Raw genomic sequence first — 23,433 nt, forward strand, 5'->3', positions numbered from 1 at the left:
GGAATTTTGTGTAACTCTGGACTTAGGTTTATTTTTATATATATATAGAATTTCATAATGTTGAATCTGAACGAGACCTTGGGGTCTTCTAAGTCAGCCCCCCTATCCGGCCCACGAGCAAACTGAGGCTTATGCGGTGCCAGGAAAGAAACCAGCCACTCCACTTGGGCGCTACACAGAAGTATGCGCCGGCGTCCAAGCGCCACGCCGACAAGAAAACGAAACTGCCCGGGAATTAATGTTCCTCTGGCAGGAAAAGAGACAGAAAATAGGAAGCAGAAGCTGCTGCACTGGGCGCCCGCTCCCTTCTCCCCGCGCCTAGGCCGCGCGCGCGCGATCCAGGGTCTGCGCGCGCGCGCAGCGCGTTGCCGCTGGTTCCGCGCGCCTCGTGCCTCGAGCCTCGAACCTGGAGCCACGTCCCAGCCGCCGCCCCGGCGCGCCGCCGAGTTGGCAGCTGAGCGGCGCGGTCTGGGTGTGGTCGGCGGGTCTTCGCCGCGCTGGTCTCCGCGGTGCTCTGCGCTCTGCTCGCCAGCTCCGCGCGGTTGGGGCTGCCGAGCGCCCAAAGGATCCAGGCAGCTCCGGGTCGACACGGGCTTGAGCTCCCTCCAGGTAGGCTGCGATGGCGCGAGCGCGGCTCGTCGGTGCGTCCCGCAGGGGAATCCCGGACTTCCCTCGCGGGGCGTGGGACGCCGCGGGGCCGACCCGGCGGAACCCGGTTCGGGTGGCAGCGCGGGCCGACTGGATCCCTTCTGACTCAGGGGCCCGGGGCTTCGGGCAGCAGCCCCTGCCGGCGGGGTGGGGGACGGGGCGGGTGCGCCTTAGTCGCGCTCTGCTCCGGTGCGAAGACCGGCCGTTTGGCCGCCGCCGGGGGCACTTCCTCGGCCGCTGGGACCGCGCGCTCCGGGAGGCGAGGAGACTGGCCGTACCCCTGGCCTCGGGATCCCAAGTTCCTCTCGTGCCCCGCAACCCCCGGGGACAGAGGGAGAGCTCGTGTTTACCCTGAAAGTAGCGGTTATCCAGGATCGCCCATAAAGGTTATTGGGTGTAGAGCGCTGAGAAAACTCAAAAAGTTCTCTACTGAGCGCTAAAAATGAGCCCAGTGGTTTCGTGTTAAATTTATTTTGGAAATAATATGCCGCCCAGCATTTTGGGGGTAGGGTGGGGGAAATTAATGGGTTTAGAACACTTGTAAGTACAGTACATGGTAAAGTGTTTTCCTTTTCTCTCCACATTCTTCTTCTGCAAAATAGAAATGGTTGTCTTTTACTTTGCTATTTATCGGTAGGGGAAGATTGACTTTTCAAAAGCTTAAAAGCAGATTCTCGTTTGTTAATGGAAGCAATGTGTTGTTATTTTGCATCTCCCGTCCCCTTCGCCACTCCTTCCTTTTCTCTCTTAGTAAAGGATGTGGATGCATCTGTCTGCCTCTCCACCACTGCAACACAGCCGTACTTGTGGATTAGCGCTCTGCTGGAAAGTTTTAAAACATTTCATTGTTGATTAGATTGCTGTGTTATCAGCCCATTTTAGTGTCGTAAACTGAGATGGTGACTTTTAAGTACATCTTGTAGAATATAGAGCTCACATTGCTTACTTAAGGTGAAAGAGAAGTCATTTCTAGTCAGGAGGAAAACAAAGGTTTGTATACACAAGACTGAATGCTCTTGGTCTCTGCCATTGCACATTTTAGGACTCTTCAGTGTGGGGCTTTTGGGTTATTACTGATCCTAGGCTCTGTCGACGTTAGAGCGGCCAAAACTGTAGAGAATTTTTTATGAGTTTGAGCCAAACCATGCAGAGAACCAAGATGTCAAATGCTCTGAAGAATTACAGTTTTGCAGTTTCTTTTATATTAATACATATGGGATTAAGGAGGGAGCTAAGGAACACTGCATGAACCTTTGGAAAAAAAGCAAGGCAGAGAAATCACTATGATTGGATTACAGCAGCAATTTTCAATCTTTTTCATCACATAAACTACTGAAATTCTGCATCACACCAAAAAAATTTTTTTTGCTGTTCTTAATAGAAAAATAGATATAATTTTGATTCATTTGCACTGGACTGTTGTGTTGGCTGTTGTCATTTTTTAAAAATTTGACAATCTAAGGGAAAAGAGGGCAGTGCCCTGACTAGTCAGGTATTACATGTTCTAAAAGTTCTTGTGACACACCAGTATGCCTGTTGCACACTGGTTGAAAATTGCGAGATTATAGGATGGTTAACAAGGTTCTGTGCTCTCTTGAAATGGTCTGTAAAAGAGGCATTTCAAAGGTATGTTAACCTAGCTAAGCAAAAACAATAGACAAGGCTTGCTTAAGACAAAGATAACCTTTTACAAGGGCAGTTACCAGCCTGAGGTGGAACTACCGCCATGACATGCCCGTAAGGAATTTTGGATCAGATCTCTGTGAGGTTACTTTTGGTGAAATTCATTACAGAGCCCCATTTTTGTTCACAGCTCTGAAAGGTTATTGTATATTTCAGTATTTGGTTCAAGATCATTTTAAGATTTTCCTTGTTGCATTTTGGTTTGCAGATAAATTTGAAACCGAAATAGAAACTTATAAAATACTGTTTTCTGAACGTGGTTAAATCCCTTGTGTGTACACATTTATAAAATTATAAAATTGGTTAATATGACTTGTGATATATTTAGGTTTATCTCTTTGTGATCCATAGGCATCATTTAGAGGTTATTCTGAGTAATTTCTCTTTGTTAACCTATAGAATTTTTTTTTTAGTAATTTTCCAGCTTTATTATTAGAATAAATAATAATAAAGGGTTAGAATTGACCTATAACATTGTGTAAGTTTAAAATGTACAACATGATGATTTGATACATATATATATTGCAAAATTTTTACCACAGTAAGGTTGGTTAACCCATCCATTACCTCATTTGTGTGTGTGTGTGTGTGTGTGTGTGTGTGTGTGTGTGTGTTGAGGGGGTGTAAGAGCATTTAAGTTCTACTCTCCTAGCAACTTTTTTTGTATGTGACAGAGACAGACAGAGAGCGGGACAGATCTGGACAGACAGGAAAGGAGAGAGATGAGAAGCATCAATTCTTTGATGTGGTACATTAGTTCATTGATTGCTTTCTCGTGTGTGTGCCTTGACTGGGGTGGGGGTAGGCTACAGCAGACCGAGTGACCTCTTGCTTAAGCCAGTGACCTTGGGTCCAAGCTGGTGAGCCTTGCTCAAACCAGATGAGCCTGCGCTCAAGCCGGCAACCTCTGGGTTTCAAACCTGGGTTCTCTGCGTCCCAGTCCAACGCTTTATCCACTGTGCCACCGCCTGGTCAGGCTCTCCTAGCAGCTTTTAAGTGTGCAGTAGAAGAGTTAACCATAGTCACCATGGTTTACATAATATCCCCAGAATTTATTCATCTCATAACTGGAAGTTTGCACCAATTGATCGACATCTTCCCAGAATTGCTTCTTGTAAATCATTGGCACTTTAGTGTGTCAGCACATATTTTTACACTTTAAAAATAGACTCTGGGACATTTTGAAAATTGAAAATTGGAAGTAAGTGGCATTTTTCTGCCCTTACCAAATATTGCCTGAGATGGTGTGATTTCTCTGAGTCCTTTCAGGTACATTATTGAAGTACACTGTGTGATTGCTTTCTTTACCTTGCTGAATAGTTTAATCTGTGTTTATTATAGGAACATCTGTTTATTGAACATCTGTTCTGGGTCAGGGGAAATACTATACATTATTTTATTTCTATCTCACATTAACTTGGCAAAGGAGGCATTGTGCATGTCTACAGGTAAGGGCATCACCTCTGAGGTGTGCCTGTGGTCATGTAGTTAAGTGACTCAGTTGGGATTCAAAGCCAGACCTCATCATTCTTGAGTCCATGTTCTCTGTGCCACACTGACTTAAAGCCAGGGCATGGGGACTTGTCCTCAATTACTAGCATAAATTATTAGCATATTTGTAACTTTTCCAAGGCATGTTGAGATGTGAATTTGTCCAGCATGATTGTGACTATTTGTTCGTGTTACTACATAGACTCTCACATCAGCCATTCTCTTCTCTCTTCTCTCTTCTCTATTTATTCCTGCTTAAATATCTTACTTAGAGTTGAAAACCTCCCCCTTGCTATGCAGAATTTCTTCTGTTGAAATTAATAGGTAGTGATTAATTTTCCTTCCAAAATAATAACTCCATTTTAATGTGGCTTCTCTAGAGCCATAGATAGAACTAATTTGGAAGGCTATAAACAGCATGGCAATCTATTTTGGAATATGGTAACTCTTTAAATCAGAAGATTATTTCCCCCTGTAATTATCCCATTTCTCCTATTTAATTCTAGTATCTGTAGAATCATTTCCATTGTCATACAAACTTTCTGTTATGTCTCCCATCTTAGATAAAATTCTTTTTTGATCCTTTTCTCTGCTCCACATGCATAATTTTTTGATAGAAGAAAAACACAGGAGGCCCTGGCCAGCTAGCTCAGTGGTAAAGTGTCGGCCTGGTGTGTGGAAGTCCTATGTTTGATTCACAGCCAGGGCACACAGGAGAAGCGCCTATCTGCTTCTCTACTCTTCCCCTTCTACTTCCTGTCTCTCTCTTCACCTCCCGCAGCCAAGGCTCCATTGGAGCAAAAGTTGGCCCTGGTGCTAAGGATGGCTCCAAGGCCTTTGTCTCAGGCGGTTGCAACATAGCAATGGCCCAGATGGTCAGAGTATCGCCCCCTGGTGGGCATACTGGGTAGATCGCATTTGGGTGCATGTGGGAGTCTGTCTCTCTGCCTCCCGGCTTCTCACTTCAGAAAAATACAAAAACAAGAACAACCCCCCCCCACACACACACACAGGAGAAATAAGCAGAAACTAATTAGTTTTCTACAGGGGTGGGTAGGAACTGAGTAAAAGGGATAATGGAGGATGTGGCACTGTTCTGATCATATGTTTTTGTACAGTTTTAAGTTTTAAAACTTGTCAATGTTTTATATGTTCAGAAATTAACAACAATGGGTGGAGGAAAAACCTCCAAAATTGAATACAAACAGCAACAAATGAACCAACTGTATTTCAATGAATAACATCAAGTCTCAGAATTAAAAAATGAATCCAAGTATGTATTTAACTTAGGACTTTGACTATATACCTTTAAAGATAAAAAAGATTTGAACCCTGTATAGTAGTCTATTTTTTATAGTAGTAGGGATGAGACACAGCAGTTCTGAAAATATTTTGTCTTTATTGTAGGATTGGGCAACTGAGTACACTTACTGATATTTGGGAATTTGGGGTTTGAACTGTGGAGGAAAGGAAATTAAAATATGAAATACAAGAAGGCAATAAAGGACGCTCTTGGCGTTGGATGAGAATTAGAGTTATCAGTATGAATTTATGATTAAAATATACAGACATTCCTACATACACACACACACACACACACACACACACACACACACACACACAGATTTCCTAGCTCTGTCTAATGAAACCGCCTACAACCAACGACATCCTAGCAGCGAGCCCAACTTGTGCCCAGACGGCTGGTTCTAGCGTTAGGGCAGGGAAAGTCAGAAGCCTAGAACACAGGTTAGTGTGCAAAAAAGTTGAAGGGGGCATTTGGGAAGGACATAGGAACTAGCTTGAATGGCCAAGTCTGGGAAAATTTAAGCATCAAAATGAATTAATGATAATAATGAATTATAACCCATTGAATAAAATAAGAATTTACAAGTCTATAATAGATAAATAAAAGAATAAAAAGAGAAAGCTCTGCCAATTAGACTGCCAATAAAAATTGTAGAATGAATGATAGAAATCAAGTTTGGAACTATTATGATACTATTAATTGAGTCAACTGCTACTAATGAAGAAAGGTTGGTAGGAAAAATGATACTAATACAATTTCCAGTGGTGTTAGTCTTAACAACCGGGGGAAAATGGTTTCACAGAGCAGGAATCTGGCAGACAGCACATCAACCTAGTGATCAGAGTTAACATCAGCAATAGTGGAATAAACATATTCCTCTTGATATGCTTAAACTAAAGACATTAGTTTTTCTGTAGTGTTTCTAAATAGCATAATCAAAATCTAATCACAAGGAAACAGTTGAGGAAGTAACTGATTTGTATAGTCTTCCAGAATGTTAATGTCCTGAAAGAAAAAGAAAGTATAAGGAACTGTTCCAGATTAAAGGAAATTCAAGACCTGCCAGTGAAATGCAGTGTATAATCCTGGATTGGATAATCCAGTTGCTCAGGAACATTATTGAAGCATTAGTAAAATTTGAATATGTACTGCATATTAAATATGGTGTTGTTTCAATGTTAAGGGTTCTGAATTTGATCATTGTCTGTGGTTATGTAAGGATTTGCCCTTGCTCTTAGAAGATACATAGTAAATTATTTATGAGTAAAGAGGCAGAGTATCTTTAATATACTCTCAAATGGGTAAGTAATAATACTACATATATAGAGAGTGATGAAGATAAAGCAATGTGGCAGATGTTAACAATTGGTGATTTTAGGTGAGGGTGTGTGTTCAGTATACTACTTTTAACAACTTTGATATTTTAAATCTTTAAAAAAAATTTTTTTAATTTTATTTATTCATTTTAGAGAGGAGAGAGAGAGGGAGTGAGAGAGATAGAGAGGGGAGAGAGACAGGGGGAGGAGCTGGAAGTATCAACTCCCATATGTGCCTTGACCAGGCAAGCCCAGGGTTTCGAACCGGCGACCTCAGCATTTCCAGGTCGACGCTTTATCCACTGCGCCACCACAGGTCAGGCCTACTTTGATATTTTAAAAAAATGAAAAGTTAAAAATTTAAGTATGTCCAAAAGAAACAAAAAAAATCTTTCAAAGATTTCATGTGGGCTGTTGCTACTCCTCAATTCCTCACCATCTCCTCATTTCCCATCTTCTGAACCCCTTCCAGAGAGGCTTGATCTTTTCTGTGCCATCAAAATCATTCTTCTCCAGGTTGCCAGGGATGTCAGTGTTGCCAGATTAGATCCTGGCCACATTTGACGCAGGTGACAGATACAACTCCTTCCTTACTGAACACTTTTTCCCTTGACTTCTGGGACACTGGCTGTGGTTTCCGTCCTGCCCCACTGGCTGTGGTTTCTTATTCTTTATCTCTGCAGATGGTTCCTACATCCATGCAGTTGCTCATGCTAAAAATCCTGAGTTATCCTTCATTCTCCTGTTTTACTCATCCTATACCTACTCCTTGGCAAGTATTATGGATTCTAACATGAAAATTATTCCAAATTTGACTGTTTCTTGTCACATCCACTGCCTTTTACTCTGTGCCAAACCACCATCATCTTTCCTGGCCAGAACTATTACAGAAGCTAGCTGGTCTTTCAATTTCTAATTTCTGCCTTTCAGCAGCCAGCCTGAACTTGAAATGATGTAAAGCGTATCAGATTCTCTCTCTCAGTCATCCAGCCCCATTACTGCTAGATAGACCCTGAAGTTTTCACCGTGGTTAGGAGCCCACAGGGTCACGTGGTTGGATTCCTGCTCGCCTCCCCTCCAGCCTCCCTGTGGTCTTGGCTGTCCATTCAGCAGCATGGCAGGTTAGTTTGTGCCTCGTGGCCTTTGCACTTACTGGTTCTTCTGCCTGGACTGCTCTACCCCCGTTTAAGGTATGACTCATTCAGTCATTTCATTCAGATCTTTACTTAGATTAATTTATTTTAAAATAGCCTTCATTGTCACCCTCTAATTTCTTGCAGTATTTTTTTTCCTGTACAGTATTTATCTGTACTTGAAATTGTTATTTATTCATGTGCCTTATTATCTTTCTCCTAGACAGATATAGAATAAAGTTCCATGACAACGGGAACTTTGCTTGTTTTGTTTACTGCTCAATCTCTAGAGCCTGGAATGTGCCTGGCATGTGTTTGTAGCTCAGATATTTAAATAACTGAATAGAGACATGAATTAATATTTGCCAGCTTTTTTTTTGCTGTGTTTTAGTTAATCCCATTTCAATGAGATTGTTTCAGAGAATCTTATAATGTTAGTGCTATTTCAAGTTTTGGGGGGACACTGGAAGCTAACAAGTTCCCAGCTCTGTTTTCCACACTTCACCGTTCTCCTGCCTGCCCTCTGGTGGAGGTAGTATGCATGAGCAGCAGATGACTAGAGGGGTCAGGAAGAAACAAAAGTGGGAGAATTTTGAGCACAAACTGTATACTTCTAAATTACAAAGATTTGAAAATTTTAGGTTAGCCTTTAGATTAATCATGAAAAGATTGGAAAAAATGAAAAGAAAAAGGGCAGTAGCTAGATTTACAGAGATACCTGTTTCTGGCTCACTGTGAAAAAATAAAACTGTTTAGCCCTAAAATGGTTTTTTGTTTGTTTTAAGCGAGAGAGACAGACAGGAAGGGAGAGAGATGAGAATCATCAACCCATAGTTGTGGCACTTTAGTTGTTTATTGATTGCTTCTCCTACCTGCCTTGACTGCGGGGCTCTAGCCAAGCCAGTGACGCTTTGATCAAGCCAGTGATGGTGGGGTCGTGTCTGTTATCCCAGGCTCAAGCCTGTGACCTTAGTTTTGAACCTGGGACCTCAGCGTCCCAGGTCGATGCTCTGTCCACTATGCCATCACCTGGTCAGGTTAAAATGTTTTCATTACTTTAAATAATTTTTGCTTAGGAATACTTCTATTAAAATATTTTAAATAGTTTTCCATATTTAGTTCAAAGGTGTCTTTTTCTCAGCTATAAAAAGATACCAGTTAACCTTTGTTGACTTTTCTACATGTCAGGTAGTGTACACCAGTGCAGAAGCCAGGATTCAGAGCCCAACGGGGGACTAGAGGCAGTACTCTTTTTTTTTTTTTTTTACAGAGACAGAGAGTGAGTCAGAGAGAGGGATAGACAGGGACAGGCAGGAACAGAGAGAGATGAGAAGCATCAATCATTAGTTTTTCATTGTGCGTTGCAACACCTTAGTTGTTCATTGATTGCTTTCTCATATGTGCCTTGACCGCGGGCCTTCAGCAGACCGAGTAACCCCTTGCTTGAGCCAGCGACCTTGAGTCCAAGCTGGTGAGCTTTGCTCAAACCAGATGAGCCCGCGCTCAAGCTGGTGACCCGGTCAGGCGATATATTTGTAATTTTTTATTGTATTGTATTGACCCCTGGTGACCTCGGGGTCTCGAACCTGGGTCTTCCGCATCCCAGTCCGACGCTCTATCCACTGCGCCACTGCCTGGTCAGGTGAGGCAGTACTCTTAATTGTCATGCATCACTACCTTCCCACTAAGGTCCTGTGAATGGTATAGCACCCAAGAATCTCCTGTGGTGCAATAGTTATGCCAAAAATCCTTGATTACTTCCTCAATACCATTTTCTCAGTATGCATTATGGAGAAATGTTTCTTATCAAATTGCTGAGAACTACATCTTTATTTAATGTTTTGAAGTAGAAATCACATTAAATGATTTCAACACTCATGTACTACCAATTTGCTAAAATAAAATTAAAGTTTCTCTTAATGTCCACATTTTATATGTAAAGAGTATACAGCTTACCCCCCCCCATTTTGGTTTTAGCAGAATTCTTGTGCCCTTTAGTTATAACCAAGGAAACAGTATATATTGTGTAAGGGCGTACTCCCACTGGGATGCTTGTTTACATACATTTGGAACTCCAAAAGGGAGCATTGTTCAGAGGTTTTTGTTAGTGTTGGCATCTTTGCAAGTATGTAGAACTCTAACATTGTATTCTTAATAACCACATAATATTTCACTGTATGGATGTACCATATCTGCTCTCCTATTGATTTATATTTGTAATTTTTAAAAATTTTTATTTTTTTACAGAGACAGAGAGAGAGAGGGATAGACAGGGATAGACAGACAGGAACGGAGAGATGAGAAGCATCAATCATTAGTTTTTTGTTGCGCGTTGTGACACCTTAGTTGTTCATTGATTGCTTTCTCATATGTGCCCTGACCGTGGACCTTCAGCAGACCGAGTAACCCCTTGCTTGAGCCAGCGACCTTGAGTCCAAGCTGGTGAGCTTTGCTCAAACCAGATGAGCCCGCGCTCAAGCTGGTGACCCGGTCAGGCGATATATTTGTAATTTTTTATTGTATTGATATAAACATTTTGTAATGACTATCCTTAAACGTTCATTCTTACCTATTCAAAAATATCCTGTTCTGGCCTGACCTGTGGTGGCACAGTGGGATAAAGCGTTGACCTGGAACACTGGTTGCCAGTTTGAAACTTTGGGCTTGCCTGGTCAAGGCACATATGGGAGTTGATGCTTCCTGCTCCTCCCCCTTCTCTCTCTCTCTCTCTCTCTCCCCCCTCTCTCTAAAAATCAATAAATATTTTTAAAAATATCCTGTTCTTATAAGCCTTGTTTTTCTTCATCATCTAACTTGTAATATAGAGAAATTGATGAAACTGTACCATAAGAGTGAGAATACTATCTGCTGGGAACAGAGATGAGAACCCTGGGGCCTGTGCTCAGAGCTGATCTCTGGGTTCTTACATAGGAATAGTTGATACTTTTGTTATAGTAAGTAACATTTAGCAATGGCTTGGCTCCGTTTTTTCCCCCTTCAATTTTCATGAGTTTCCACCTAAACACCTTTACCCAGGAATTGTTCCAAGTACAAAAATTGGACTTTTAACAATTTGGTAATGTGAAATTAAAGCCCAATAATGCAGTGTAAGCTTGAATGAGGCTTTGTTGTCTAATTAGCATGTGACATAAAGTATACATCATATTTAGGTTAGTTAATAAGAGTGACCAGTTTTTACAAGGAAATAATTGAGATTTTTTACTTTCTAGACTCCTGTAAATTAAATTATATATTTAAATGGAGATGATAGCTAATTATTTAAGGAAACTGGAATTTGTGAACAAGATCTTCATTAAATGGGCCTCTAGGGGGCTGTTGAGGGGGATAAACTCTGAAGGTGTTGTCTCCCTGCCATCTGGTGTAAAAAGCAAAAGCAGTTGTGTTTAAATAATTTTTAAACTTAGACATTAGTTTTCATGGTGTTATATTAAACTTCATTAATTGGAATTAAAATTTGTTAACAAGGGATTTCATTACATTTATTAATTATTTATGTGGCACTGTGAAAGTGTGTGGGGAGATACACAAATTTAAACACACACACACACTCCTCCATGTTTTAAGATATAAAGAAGAGCTTGACCAGGTAGTGGCGCAATGGATGGAGCGTTGGACTGGGATGCAGAGGACCCAGGTTCGAAACCCCAAGGTCGCTGGCTTGAGCACGGGTTCATCTGGTTTGAGCAAAAGCTCACCAGCTTGAGCCCAAGGTTGCTGGCTTGAGCAAGGGGTCACTCGGTCTGCTGTAGCTCTCCCCCTTACCCCCCCTTCAAGGTGCATACGAGAAAGCAATCAATGAACAACTAAGGTGCTGCAACAAAGAACTGATGCTTCTCATCTCTCTCTCTTCCTGTCAGTCTGTCCCTCTCTCTGTCTCTCTCTGTCTCTGTCACACACACACACACACACACACACACACACACACACACACAGATATAAAGAAGAAAAATAAGATATAAAGAAGAGGGGGAATGTTGATAAGTAAATTTCACCTATGGTTATGTGCTAACTAATCTCAGTGACAAGTGTCTTTGTGAAGTTGTTAGTGGTGATAATGAGAGGATATGAAAGGCTGAGGAGTAATATATGTTCCCCTTTAGGCTGCGGAAGTGTGTATATGATACTGAGTGTTGCAGGATGAAAACATGAGTAGAAAAATTAGAGCAGTAGAATAAAACTAAATGTGACTAAATGTAATTCAGAACGAACACAGTCTTCAAGCTACCTTTGACAGATTTTGAGAACATCAGCGGTGAGGGTAAGGAGTTGGGGATGGCCTGAATCCCAGATAGCTAGCCTGGTTTATTCTTTAGCTGTTGGTCTAATCCAGGGGTCTCAAACTTGTGGCCTGCGGGCCGCATGCGGCCCGCCGAACGGCTGTGATCTTGCTCTGAGGCCCACATGCTGAGTTGAGTTTGAGACCCCTGGTCTAAACCCAAGACAACAGTTGAATGGTATTTTGGTAAATAAAGGTGGATATCTGTTCATCTCAGGCCAGTGTCACATACTTTTTAATTGGTGAAGTTTTATCTTGTTCCTTGGCGCTTAGGCATTCTGTTAGGATGAAATCTGGATTGGAAGAAAGACTCTGAGTGCTAATTATGATCCGTAACTTGTTATTATTGCTAACTTTAAATATTTTACTTTCATCAAACCTGTGAACACATAGAATTCATGGCCACCTTGCCATGAAGATGTTAATTGCACAAGTCATATTTTGTCTAGTGAAGCCAAGTCAGCAAGTAAGCTAGATCATGATGCCTGTTAGGCACTCATAAACATTTGCTAGATGAAGTTCTGATATCCCCAGATGTCATATTATTCTTTAGCAGTGAGAGTCATTTAAACACTTTTTTAGATATAATCCAAGTCTGATACACTTAAGGACTTTTTTCCCTCATTAAACAAAATCAAATTATGTGACTTTAAAGTGATATAAGCCTGACTGGTGGCGGTGCATCCTGATGCTGAGGGCCGCTATTGGAAACCCTGAGGTTGCAGGCTTGATTTCAGGGTTGCTGGCTTGAGCCAAGGTCACTGGTTTGGCATGAGCTTCCCTGCCCTTCCCCATCATGGCACGTATGAGAAGCAGTTAATAAAGAACTGAAATGAAGCAACTCTTTTTTTTTTTTTTTTTTTCTGAAGTTGGAAATGGGGAGGCAGTCAGACAGACTCCCGCATGCACCCGACCGGGATCCACCCGGCATGCCCACCAGGGGGCGATGCTCTGCCCATCTGGGGCATTGCTCTGTTGCAACCAGAGCCATTCTAGCGCCAGAGGCAGAGGCCATGGAGCCATCCTCAGCACCTGGGCCAACTTTGCTCCAATGGAACCTTGGCTGCGGGAGGGGAAGAGAGAGATAGAGAGGAAGGCGGGGGGGGGGGGGTGGAGAAGCAGATGGGCACCTCTCCTGTGTGCCCTGGCCAGGAATCGAGCCCGGGACTCCTGCACACCAGGCTGATGCTCTACCACTGAGCCAGCCGGCCAGGGCAGAAGCAACTCTTGAGTTGATGCTTCTCATCTCTCTCCTCCCCACCTCTCTCTCCCTTCTTGTCTCTCTCTCTCTCTCTAAAATAAATAAATGAAGTGATACAGGGCTGTGTAACTTAGTGATACAGGATGAACCTTACACGGTCCTATCAAAAAAAAAATCTAAGAAGTGATAATACTTCAGTGGAGTCTTGAGAAAAGGTTAGGCTGACAAGGTTATGATTTGTAATTTATATAATCATAATTTATTTTCCTAATGTTTGGTTCACAAAGTCTTAGAAATCCTAAAACTAGAGATGTGTCAGCTTAAAGAAGGTAGTTTTAGGACTAAGTAAGAGGAAATTCCCTGCTGTTTTACATAGCTGAAAGTGAATTTATAGAACTTGTTCCTTTAAGAGTTGGTAGAGCTAAAAATATAAGCATACTGAAATGGTTTCAGTGGATACACAACGATTGTATAAAGTTTAAGGGAAAACCTTATTGAGTTCAGCTACGTTCTCATGAAACATTTGGTTTTGGCTGACATAACACTTTAAATATATGCTGTATTATAGCACTTTCATCCTAATGTAATTATTATTACTTATCTGCTTTTCTGATTGGAATGGGTCCATATGGAGCAGGTGTTAAATACATGTGTGCTGAGTGAAAAGTGTCATGTGCTGATTTGGATTGACAGTAGGTCAGGATAGTGCTCATTTCTCATGTGCATTAGAACTATAGATAAAAATAATAGGAATAATGCAGGAAGAAAAATATTTTTGAATGCTTTCTCAAAATGTTGACTGGAAAAAAGCTAGACCTATTCATTTAAAGTTTCCAGAGTATCTCTCTCTATGTACAGGGGTGGGCAAAAGTAGGTTTACATAATACAAATAAATAATACAATAATTAATAATACAAGGATAAATTCTGTTTTATTTACAACTGAAAACTTGCTTTTGCCCACCCCTGTAATATACAGGGATTTTTAAAAGATACACTGAAAACACAGAAACATGTCCGTTTTCTATTTAAAATAAGCCCCTGCCTCCAGTTCTCATGCAGCCCTGGTATTCCTGTGGATTTAGATTTTGTTGGCTTTGCCTCAAAGACTTTTCCCCCTTCTTTTCTTTTTTCTTTATTTAAAGGATAATTTGTAATTTTTCAATTAAAAATTAAGCTTCCTTAATGACCTTATGGTTAAACACTTACCTTTTATAAATGGGAGATAGTCTAAAAACATTGCAGAGGTCACACAAATTTCATTTATAACATAAATGTAAAAGTGTGTAGGAATGAAACCACAGAATCCCTTTGCTTTTAATTTTATGAATTCCTATTAGTTTATTTTTATTTTTATGCATGTTATTTTATTGGGTTATAAAATGAACCGTCTCAGGTTAGCTTTGTGCAACAGTGACTGCCTTGGTCAATGACACAGCCCCCCGTCATTATCCAAAGTGTTCACCCCAAATGGATTCGTATATGATATCTAGATGAAGAACTTGTTTCCTTATTCATTGATTTATTACTCTGTGTGGATCAATCATGTTGTGTCTTGTTAAGAAAACCACTATGTTCTTTTTATTTTGGAAAAAATTAAAAATAAATAAAAATTACTTTTGGCAGTTCAGAATCCAAGTTCTTTTTTTAGTTAATTCCAACGGTGCATGAAACACTGTTTTCTTGGTGGGTATTTTCTCATATACTTTGCTACTTTAACAAAGTTTAATCCATTTAAACCTTATATTTTTTTAAAAAAGAGGTTTTTTTCCCCCAAGTTATTTTCTCAGGCTGTAATGGGTATTTCTTTTCTTTTTTTTTTAATATTTTATTTATTGATTTTTTTTTTTTTTAGCGAGAGGGGATAGAGAGAGAGAGATAGAAGGGGGAGGAGCAGGAAGCATCAACTCCCATATGTGCCTTGACCAGGCAAGCCCAAGGTTTCGAACCGGCAACCTCAGTGTTCCAGGTCGTCGCTTTATCCCACTGTACCACCACAGGTGAGGCTGTAATGGGTATTTCAAGATAGAAGAAGGTAGCTTGCTTTCTAAGCTTTCGTTCCAATCCTGATGTTTATTTCATCCTTATATTTCTTAAAGAGTAAAACAGGACCTCATATAAATGGGTTATTTTAAAGGAGGTAATGGCTTCCAAAAAAAATCAAGATTTTACCCAATGTGCTGTTTCCCTTGAGAAAAGGGATGGCAACACTTGAAATCTGACAAGTATTAATAGTTGTTAGTGATTTCTTTGTAAAAACATTGTAAGTTGTGAGCGTGGAGAAATAGGAAATTTGTGTGTGGGAACGTCTGTGTTTTTTTCTCTGTTGCCTTTTTGCACCCTAAAGCCATACTTCCGAAACAGTTCCCCCTCACAACTCAGAAATGGGAACGAATTTAGCAAAATTTAAAACCAATAAGAATGGAAATGATTTTTCTCTATGATTTCCATCTAGTATCTTTATTTTTTTAAGTATTTAGATGTTTTGACTAAGAGGATAATGTAAATGCCATTTAGCTTTTTAAGGAACTTCTCAATGTATGAGCACACATTCTTGAACTGTTTCTCCAGACAGTTTCAGATTTGTTTCCTGTGTAAACCAGAGTTGAGATCTTTTGGTTCTCAAAGTCCAGGAGGCCTCAGCAGAATGACCTGGAACGTTTGTTAAACACAATTTGCTGGGCTCCACCCTCAGAGTTCATTAGGCCTGGGGAAGAGCCTAAAATTTTGCATTTCTAGTATGTTCCTTAGTGATGATGATTCTGGTAGCCACCTTTTGAAAACGACTGATAGCTATTTGGTTAAATTAGTGGTTATTACTGTTTCTTCCCTTTTTTATCTGAAGGATAAAACATGACTAATAAATGCTTCAATGGAGACATTGGAGTAGGGGTGGGCAAAGTGCTGTTGGGGTGGGTCAGGTATCTTGAGGAGGTGGGTGTACTGTGAGAAAACCCTTCAAATGATTGGAGGTTTTTTCCTCCTATCCTTTCTTCCCTTGGAGGCCCTCTCTTTCTCCAGCCTGCTCCATTGGAGACACTATATAAAGGAGCCCGTTATGGGCTGGAAGTGGTTTATGTCTTCTGCCTGCAAACAGAAGAACACAGCCCCTGCTTGTGGAGGAAGCCTCAGTGCTTCTCCAGGAGTTACGGAGAGGGACAGGTGGCTGCATTGCAGTGTTCCTGGGACGCTGAGCCATGAAGAGAATTCTTCCTGGGAATAATTTATTTTCGTTTTTTGTTTAAAGTATGATTATGGCCTGACCTGTGGTGGCGCAGTGGATAAAGCATTGACCTGGAAATGCTGAGGTCGCTGGTTCGAAACCCTGGGCTTGCCTAGTCAAGGCACATATGGGAGTTGATGGTTCCAGCTCCTCCCCCCTTCTCTCTCTCTCTCCTCTCTAAAAATGAATAAATAAAATTTAAAAAAAAAAAATTTTTTTTAAGTGCAATTGAAAATATTTTTTTCATTTTATATGCTTTCAGGATCAGAATGAAAAATATTAGTGGCTAAGATATTTGTATTTTCTTAAAATAGCTGTTCACTAACACAGCAGTATGATTTACAGGCTACATAATGCCTTAATAAAAATTCTGTGGGCATTTGAAGAAGTGGAGGGAAAAGGCACTTTGAATTACATAACTGTATTTTTTCCATTTGTTGAATAAATTGGTGTGGATACAGTGGCTCATTGGTATTTTTTTATATTTGTAACTGGTACAGCTGAACTTTTATTATTACTATTTTTTACAGAGACAGAGAATCAGAGAGAGGGATAGACAGGGACAGACAGACAGGAACGAAGAGATGAGAAGCATCAATTATTAGTTTTTCGTTGTGCATTGCAATACCTTAATTGTTCATTGATTGCCTTCTCATACGTGCCTTGACCGCGAGCCTTCAGCAGACCGAGTAACCCCTTGCTCGAGCCAGCGACCTTGGGCTCAAGCTGGTGACCTCGGGGTCTCGAACCTGGGTCTTCTCATCCCAGTCTGACGCTCTATCCACTGCGCCACCACCCGGTCAGGCATACAGCTGAACTTTTAAAAGATAACTGATATGCTGCTTTCTGCTCAACTTACAGTGCTTTCACTATAGGATAGTTATAGAAACTGTGCTAAATCAATCAAATATGTTGAAAAAGAACTTAGTCAGTGATAGAATCACTTGGAGTCCGAAAGACCAGTGTAACGGGCTTTATTGAGAGAAAGCTTGCTGGGCTGTCTCGTAAGGGAGAGCAGTTCTCTAACAGGTAGGGTTAGTTAAATAGGGGATTTGAGGGTGGGGGCTGATGGTCATTAAGGAAAAATGTCTCTTTCAGCGATTTATGTAAGATTAACCATAAATAAGCTAGGGGACCTTCCACACCCGGGCTAGTCACCCGGATGCCTGGGGGAAGTGACCTGGAACATCCGTTTGTCAGTGTCCCTTTGTCCACTTAAGGGAGGAGGGGTCACGGCCCCCACCTGCAACCCTATCAGTTAAGAATTTACAGTATTTGAAGGAGCACTGTGCTTATTGTGAAACTGTTCAGTTATTAGTTTAGAGTTGTTTTAGTGAGCAGTTTTAGTACTACTTCACAGTTGAAGTGAATGAAGGCTGGATACCCCAAAGATTCTTGCAGGAATTTGGTGTTGTGATAGTCCTTTTGGGCTCTAGTCGTGACCTGGGGAGATATAAATTGAGTCTTGTGCTTAGAGGACAGAGAAAGGTATTCTGTAGAGAGAGGGAAAACAGATGAAAGCAGGACAGTTAGAGAAAGACTGCTACAGGTTTTCAGCCTCTGGTTTCTTCCTGAGCTGATAGTATTCATGGCTTTTGGTTCTGTGATTCATCTTAAATCTTTAGAACAAATTTTTCTTTATTTTTAAAGCTATTTCAGGTTAGCTTATTTACTGGAGAAGAAAGTATTTTAGGTACTAAGGATATAGCAAAGAATAAAGCAAACAACGTGTCTGCATTAATAAAGGAGCTTATATTCTACTAAGAGAAAACAGACAACAGTGAGCAAATGCATGCTCGATGGTGGTGAGTCTGGTCGTGACCTTGTAGACAGGGTAAGGGGGCAAGTGGGTGCAGAAGTCCTGTCAGCGAAGGTCCCTCTGAGAACCGCTGCTCTGAGAGGTAACATTTGATGAGAAGTAAGGGAGCAAGCGATGAAAAAACATTGCGGGATGGGGGCTGGTAAGAGTGTTTCAGGTAGACGGAAGAGCAAGTGTAAGGACGCTAAGCTGGAGCCTACTTAGTGTCTTCAAGGAACATTAAGAAGCTTTTGAGTGGCTGAATCTAGAGTGGGAGAGAGAGAGAGAGATGAGGAGGTTGAGGGTAGTGTGTAACAGTTGAGTAGAGCTCTGTAATTCAATATAAGGAGTAAGGTTCTCAGAATGGAGAAGAAAAACATTGTAGGATTTAAAGCAGAAGAGTGACTTGTGTTTTAAAAGGATCGCTAGTTGTTATATTTAGAATTGGCTGGAGAGTGGTCAGAAGCAAGAGAGAGGGGAGACAGGTGAGGGATGATGGTGGCTTGGACCAAAGTGGTCAGAGTGGACATAATCTGAGCTGCTTAAATCCTGGATATTCTTCTGGAAGGATTGACATGCTTGTCCAATGGTAGATATGTAGAGTATGAAGAAAGATACAGAAGTTAAAGATGACTCCCAGGTTTTGGTTTAAACAATTGAAAGAATGGGATTACCATTTCCTGAGATAAGGAAGATCTGGGCAGGGGTATGGGGCTCAGTTTTCAAGTGTTAAGTTTGAGATGCCTATTAGACATCCAAGTGAGGATGTCTGTTGGTGCCCAGTTGTTAAGTATTTCTCACTGGACTCCATTCATGTAGTAATTATCTATAATTTAGTTTTGAAAACTACAGCTCGATTTCTCTCCAGACCAGTGGTGGTACAGTGGATAGAGAGTTGACCTGGAACTCTGAGGTCTCAGGTTTGAAACCTGAGGTCGTCAGCTTGAGCATGGGGTTGCTGGCTTGAGCACAGGATCATCTATATCAGGGGTCCCCAAATTTTTTTACACAGGGGGCCAGTTCACTGTCCCTCAGACGGTTAGGAGGGCCAGACTATAAAAAAAAACAAAAAAAAAAACAACTATGAACAAATCCCTATGCACACTGCACATATCTTATTTTAAAAAGTAAAAAAACAAAACGGGAACAAATACAATATTTAAAATAAAGAACAAGTAAATTTAAATCAACAAACTGACTAGTATTTCACTGGGAACTATAGGCCTGCTTTTGGCTAATGAGATGGTCAATGTGCTCCTCTCACTGACCACCAATGAAAGAGGTGCCCCTTCCGGAAGTGCGGCAGGGGCCGGATTAATGGCCTCAGGGGGCCACATGCAGCCCGTGGGCTGTAGTTTGAGGACCCCTGATCTACATGATCCCAAGGTCGCTGGCTTGAGCCCCCGGTCAAGGCATGTGTGAGAAGCAATCAGTGAACAGCTAAAGCAACTACAAGTTGATGCCTCTCACTCACTCGCCTCTTTCCCTCCAAATAATGAAAACATTTTAAAGATTCCTCTTCCATTCTCTGATTATATTCCACCATAAGATCTTTTGTAAATAATATAGATCTATATTTACTAAGCCAGTTTATGTTCTAGTAATAATTGACTATCTCATTGGAGTTTCAGAAAGATAAAAAAGAAGCTATATATAATTTTAAAGCATATTAAATATTTAAATGGAGAACTGAATTAGTCTCTCTTATAGTTGCTTTGTGTTCTTAATTTCAGAGTAAACAAATTCAAAAAATGAGTGAACTGGAACAGCTGAGGCAGGAAGCTGAACAACTGCGGAATCAGATCCAGGTAAGAGCAATCTACTATATATATATATTTTAAAAATATTTTAACGCTTTTATTTAGTACCAGTAATGAACCAGATTTGTTCATTAGGTCATCAGTCTACATATGTTAAGTAATTTTTTTTTTTGTATTTTTCTGAAGCTGGAAATGTGGAGAGACAGACAGACTCCTGCATGCGCCCGACCGGGATCCACCCGGCACTCCCACCAAGGGGCGAAGCTCTGCCCACCAGGGGGCGAGCTCTGCCCCTCCTGGGCGTCGCTCTGTTGCCACCAGAGCCACTCCAGCGCCTGGGGCAGAGGCCGAGGAGCGATCCCCAGCGCCCGGGCCATCTTTGCTCCAATGGAGCCTTGGCTGCGGGAGGGGAAGAGAGAGAACAGAGAGGAAGGAGAGGGGGAGGGGTGGAGAAGCAGATGGGCGCCTCTCCTGTGTGCCCTGGCCGGGAATCAAACCCGGGACTTCTGCATGCCAGGCCGACGCTCTACCACTGAGCCAAATGGCCAGGGCTTAAATAATTTTTAGACTGAAAATGGTCAGTTTGTTTTTATTGTGCCTCTAAAGCAGCGGTTCTCAACCTGTGGGTTGCGACCCCGGCGGGGGTCGAACGACCAAAACACAGGGGTCGCCTAAAGCCAGGGCCAACCAAAAATCATTTCTAACAAATAGATGTGTGGATTGATGGCCTCTGTGACCTGAAGAAGTTAATATTATATATGTAATCCTTGCTGAAAGACAAACATAGTTCTCTTTTTGGTCAACACCTGGCATCACAGTTTGATTTTTGGTGCAATACAATGAGGTGCTGCTATCACATTGTAATATACTAAAAATTGTTCATCTCTAAAACATTAGACTGCACAAAACTGTTAAAAATTATTAGTGGTATAATGAAGATATGTATGTTTTTTACTCTTGTAAATCAACTCAAAACAGTAAAGTGCGTAAGAAAAAATACAAACTCCATCTTTAACAAAATTAGAAGACATTTTGAACTTCATAACAGGATTGGGAAGAGTTGCCAGACGTAGCGATATGTCAGGGTGTGAGAAGGCTCTGAGGAGGGTTTCTGCAACTATAAATCTCATATAAAGTAGGTAGCACTCCCTCAGGAACCACTCCAACAGTCCTTTCTTTGCAACAGTGGAAACAGATGTCCCCTGGACTGAGGAATGTCAAGGTAGTAGCCTGGTGTGGCTTATTTATTATCCCAGGAAAAAAGTAAGGTCTAAAACAATTTACAAATATAAATAAAGAACTTTGGTATGAAGCAGGGAGAATCTCTAGTAACTTGGAATACTAATATGGCCCTCTTCAATATGTACCTTTTGCAATAAGTATTTCAAAGGAACTCATCTAATTTAAAAGTGAAGAGTAAGAAAAAAGGAACAAGCACAGGCTCACTACAAAGATATGACAAGAAAAGAGAAAGGAGCAGGAAAATAAGGGATGGGTGAAGAACATTCACTGATGAAAAGTTGATTATGAGTGGGTTGAAATCATAACCAGTCTTATTATTGCCAAGAATTTGAAGAAGTTAATGATTAAGATGTGAATAAGAACTGGGAGTCAATACTTACATGTCTGAACAAGGCTAACAAAGCAAAGGAGGGATTTATTTTGCCTGAGATGAACAGAGAAGGCTTCATGGGCCACTCTCTAAATTAAATGTTGCTGCCATTACCACAAAGGATTCTTCACCATTTCTACTTTTTGTGACTTGCTCCAGACTGGCCAAGCACATAAATAATATAGATCTATATTTATTAAGCCAGTTTATGTGGCATTTGTGTGTGTGTGTGGCAGAGACAGAGAGTCAGAGAGAGGGACAGATAGGGACAGACAGACAGGAAGGGAGGGGAGATGAGAAGCATCAATTCTTCATTGCAGTTCCTTAGTTGTTCACTGATTGATTTCTCATATGTGCCTTGACTGGGGAGCTACAGCAGACTGACACTTTGCTCGAGCCATTAACCTTGGGCTCAAGCTGGTGAGCTTTGCTCAAACCAGATGAGCTCACGCTCAAGCTGGTGACCTTGGGGTCTCGAACCTGGGTCCTCCGCATCCCAGTCCGAGGCTCTATCCACTGCGCCACCACCTGGTCAAGCGCCAGTTTATGTTCTAATAAATCTGTATTTACTAAGCCAGTTTAAATTCTAGCATGCTCATCTCATTTTTAGAAAAATCTGTTCTCTGTATTGATGAACTTGATTTTTTTCTGTCGATTCTACAAATAAGTGAGATCAAATGCTATTTGTCTTTTTCTGTCTTTTTCATTTATCATAATGCCCTCAGGTTCCATCTATCTGGTTGCAAATGGCAAGAGTTCATTTGCTTTTATGGCCAAGTAGTATTCCACTATATATATGAACCACATTTACTTTATCTATTCATTCATATTAAGTTGTCTCCATATTTTGGCTATTGTAAATAATGCTGCAGTGAACATTGGATGTCTGTCTTTTCAAGTTAGTGTTTTTATTTTCTTCAGACAAATATATCTCTTCAGATGTAGAATTGCTGAATTATTGTATGACAGTTCTATTTTTAATTTTTTGAGGAACTTGCATACTATTTTTCATAGTGGCTGCATCAGTCCCATGGTACACGCCAACAACAGTGTACAAAGGTTAAGGTTACCTTTTCTCTACATCCTTGCCAACACTTCTTGTCTTTTTGATAACAGCCATTCTAGCATGTGAACTGATACCTCATTGTGGTTTTGATTTGCATTATCCTTATTATTAGTGATGCCAAACACCTTTTCCTGTACTGTTTTTATATCTTCTATGGCAAATGTCATCTCAGATCCTCTGCCCATTTATTACCAAGTGTTTGGTTTTTATTGTTGTTGAGGTATATTGAATTCTTTATATATTTTGGATATTGCACCTTATCACATATGATTTGCAAATATATCCTCCTTTGGCAAGTAGCCTTTTCATTTTGTTGATTCTTTTTTTTATTGTGCATAAACGTTTTAGTTTGATGTAGTTTCACTTGCTTAATTTTTTAAGTCTTTAATCCATTTAGAGTTCACTGGGGAACAAATATTTTTAAATTTTCTGTTGCATGAGGTTTTAGAACTGTTTCTATATATTACTGCATCGCTGATTCCAAATTTGAAATCCGTTTTTTGTGCATGCTCTAGTTTTTTTTTTTTTTTTAAATAAATAAATTTTTATTTTAATGGGGTGACATCAATAAATCAGGGTACATACATTCAAAGAAAACATTTCCAGGTTATCTTGTCATTTAGTTATGTTGCATACCCATCACCCGAAGAGAGATCGTCCTCCGCCACCCTCCATCCAGTTCTCTCTGTACCCCTCCCCTTCCCCCTCTCCCTCCTTCCCTCCCCCACCCCCCATAGCCACCACACTCCTGTTCATGCCTCTTAGTCTCGCCTTTATGTCCCACCAATGTATGGAATCCTGCAGTTCCTGTTTTTTTCTGATTCGCTTATTTCACCCCGCACAATGCTACCAAGACTCCACCATTCCGCTGTAAGTGATCCAATGTCACCATTTCTCCTA

General features: G+C 40.9%; 1 protein-coding gene across 3 annotated transcripts in view; it reads left to right on the plus strand.

Moving 5' to 3' along the window:
* The first annotated feature begins 327 nt into the window (after positions 1 to 327).
* The window catches only part of GNB4 (G protein subunit beta 4), a 76,048-nt gene continuing 52,942 nt past the window's right edge, over positions 328 to 23,433 (plus strand). For all 3 annotated transcript variants that reach the window (XR_010726864.1, XR_010726865.1, XM_066241399.1), the window contains exons 1-2: positions 328 to 609; positions 19,829 to 19,903. Coding sequence is in view for 1 of the 3 variants with exons in the window: in XM_066241399.1 (XP_066097496.1) it covers positions 19,847 to 19,903 (57 nt within the window). In the remaining 2 variants the exon portion in view is untranslated. The remainder of the gene's footprint in view (positions 610 to 19,828; positions 19,904 to 23,433) is intronic.

This window comes from Saccopteryx bilineata, chromosome 8 (genome assembly GCF_036850765.1).
Source record: "Saccopteryx bilineata isolate mSacBil1 chromosome 8, mSacBil1_pri_phased_curated, whole genome shotgun sequence".
Lineage (NCBI taxonomy): Eukaryota > Metazoa > Chordata > Mammalia > Chiroptera > Emballonuridae > Saccopteryx > Saccopteryx bilineata.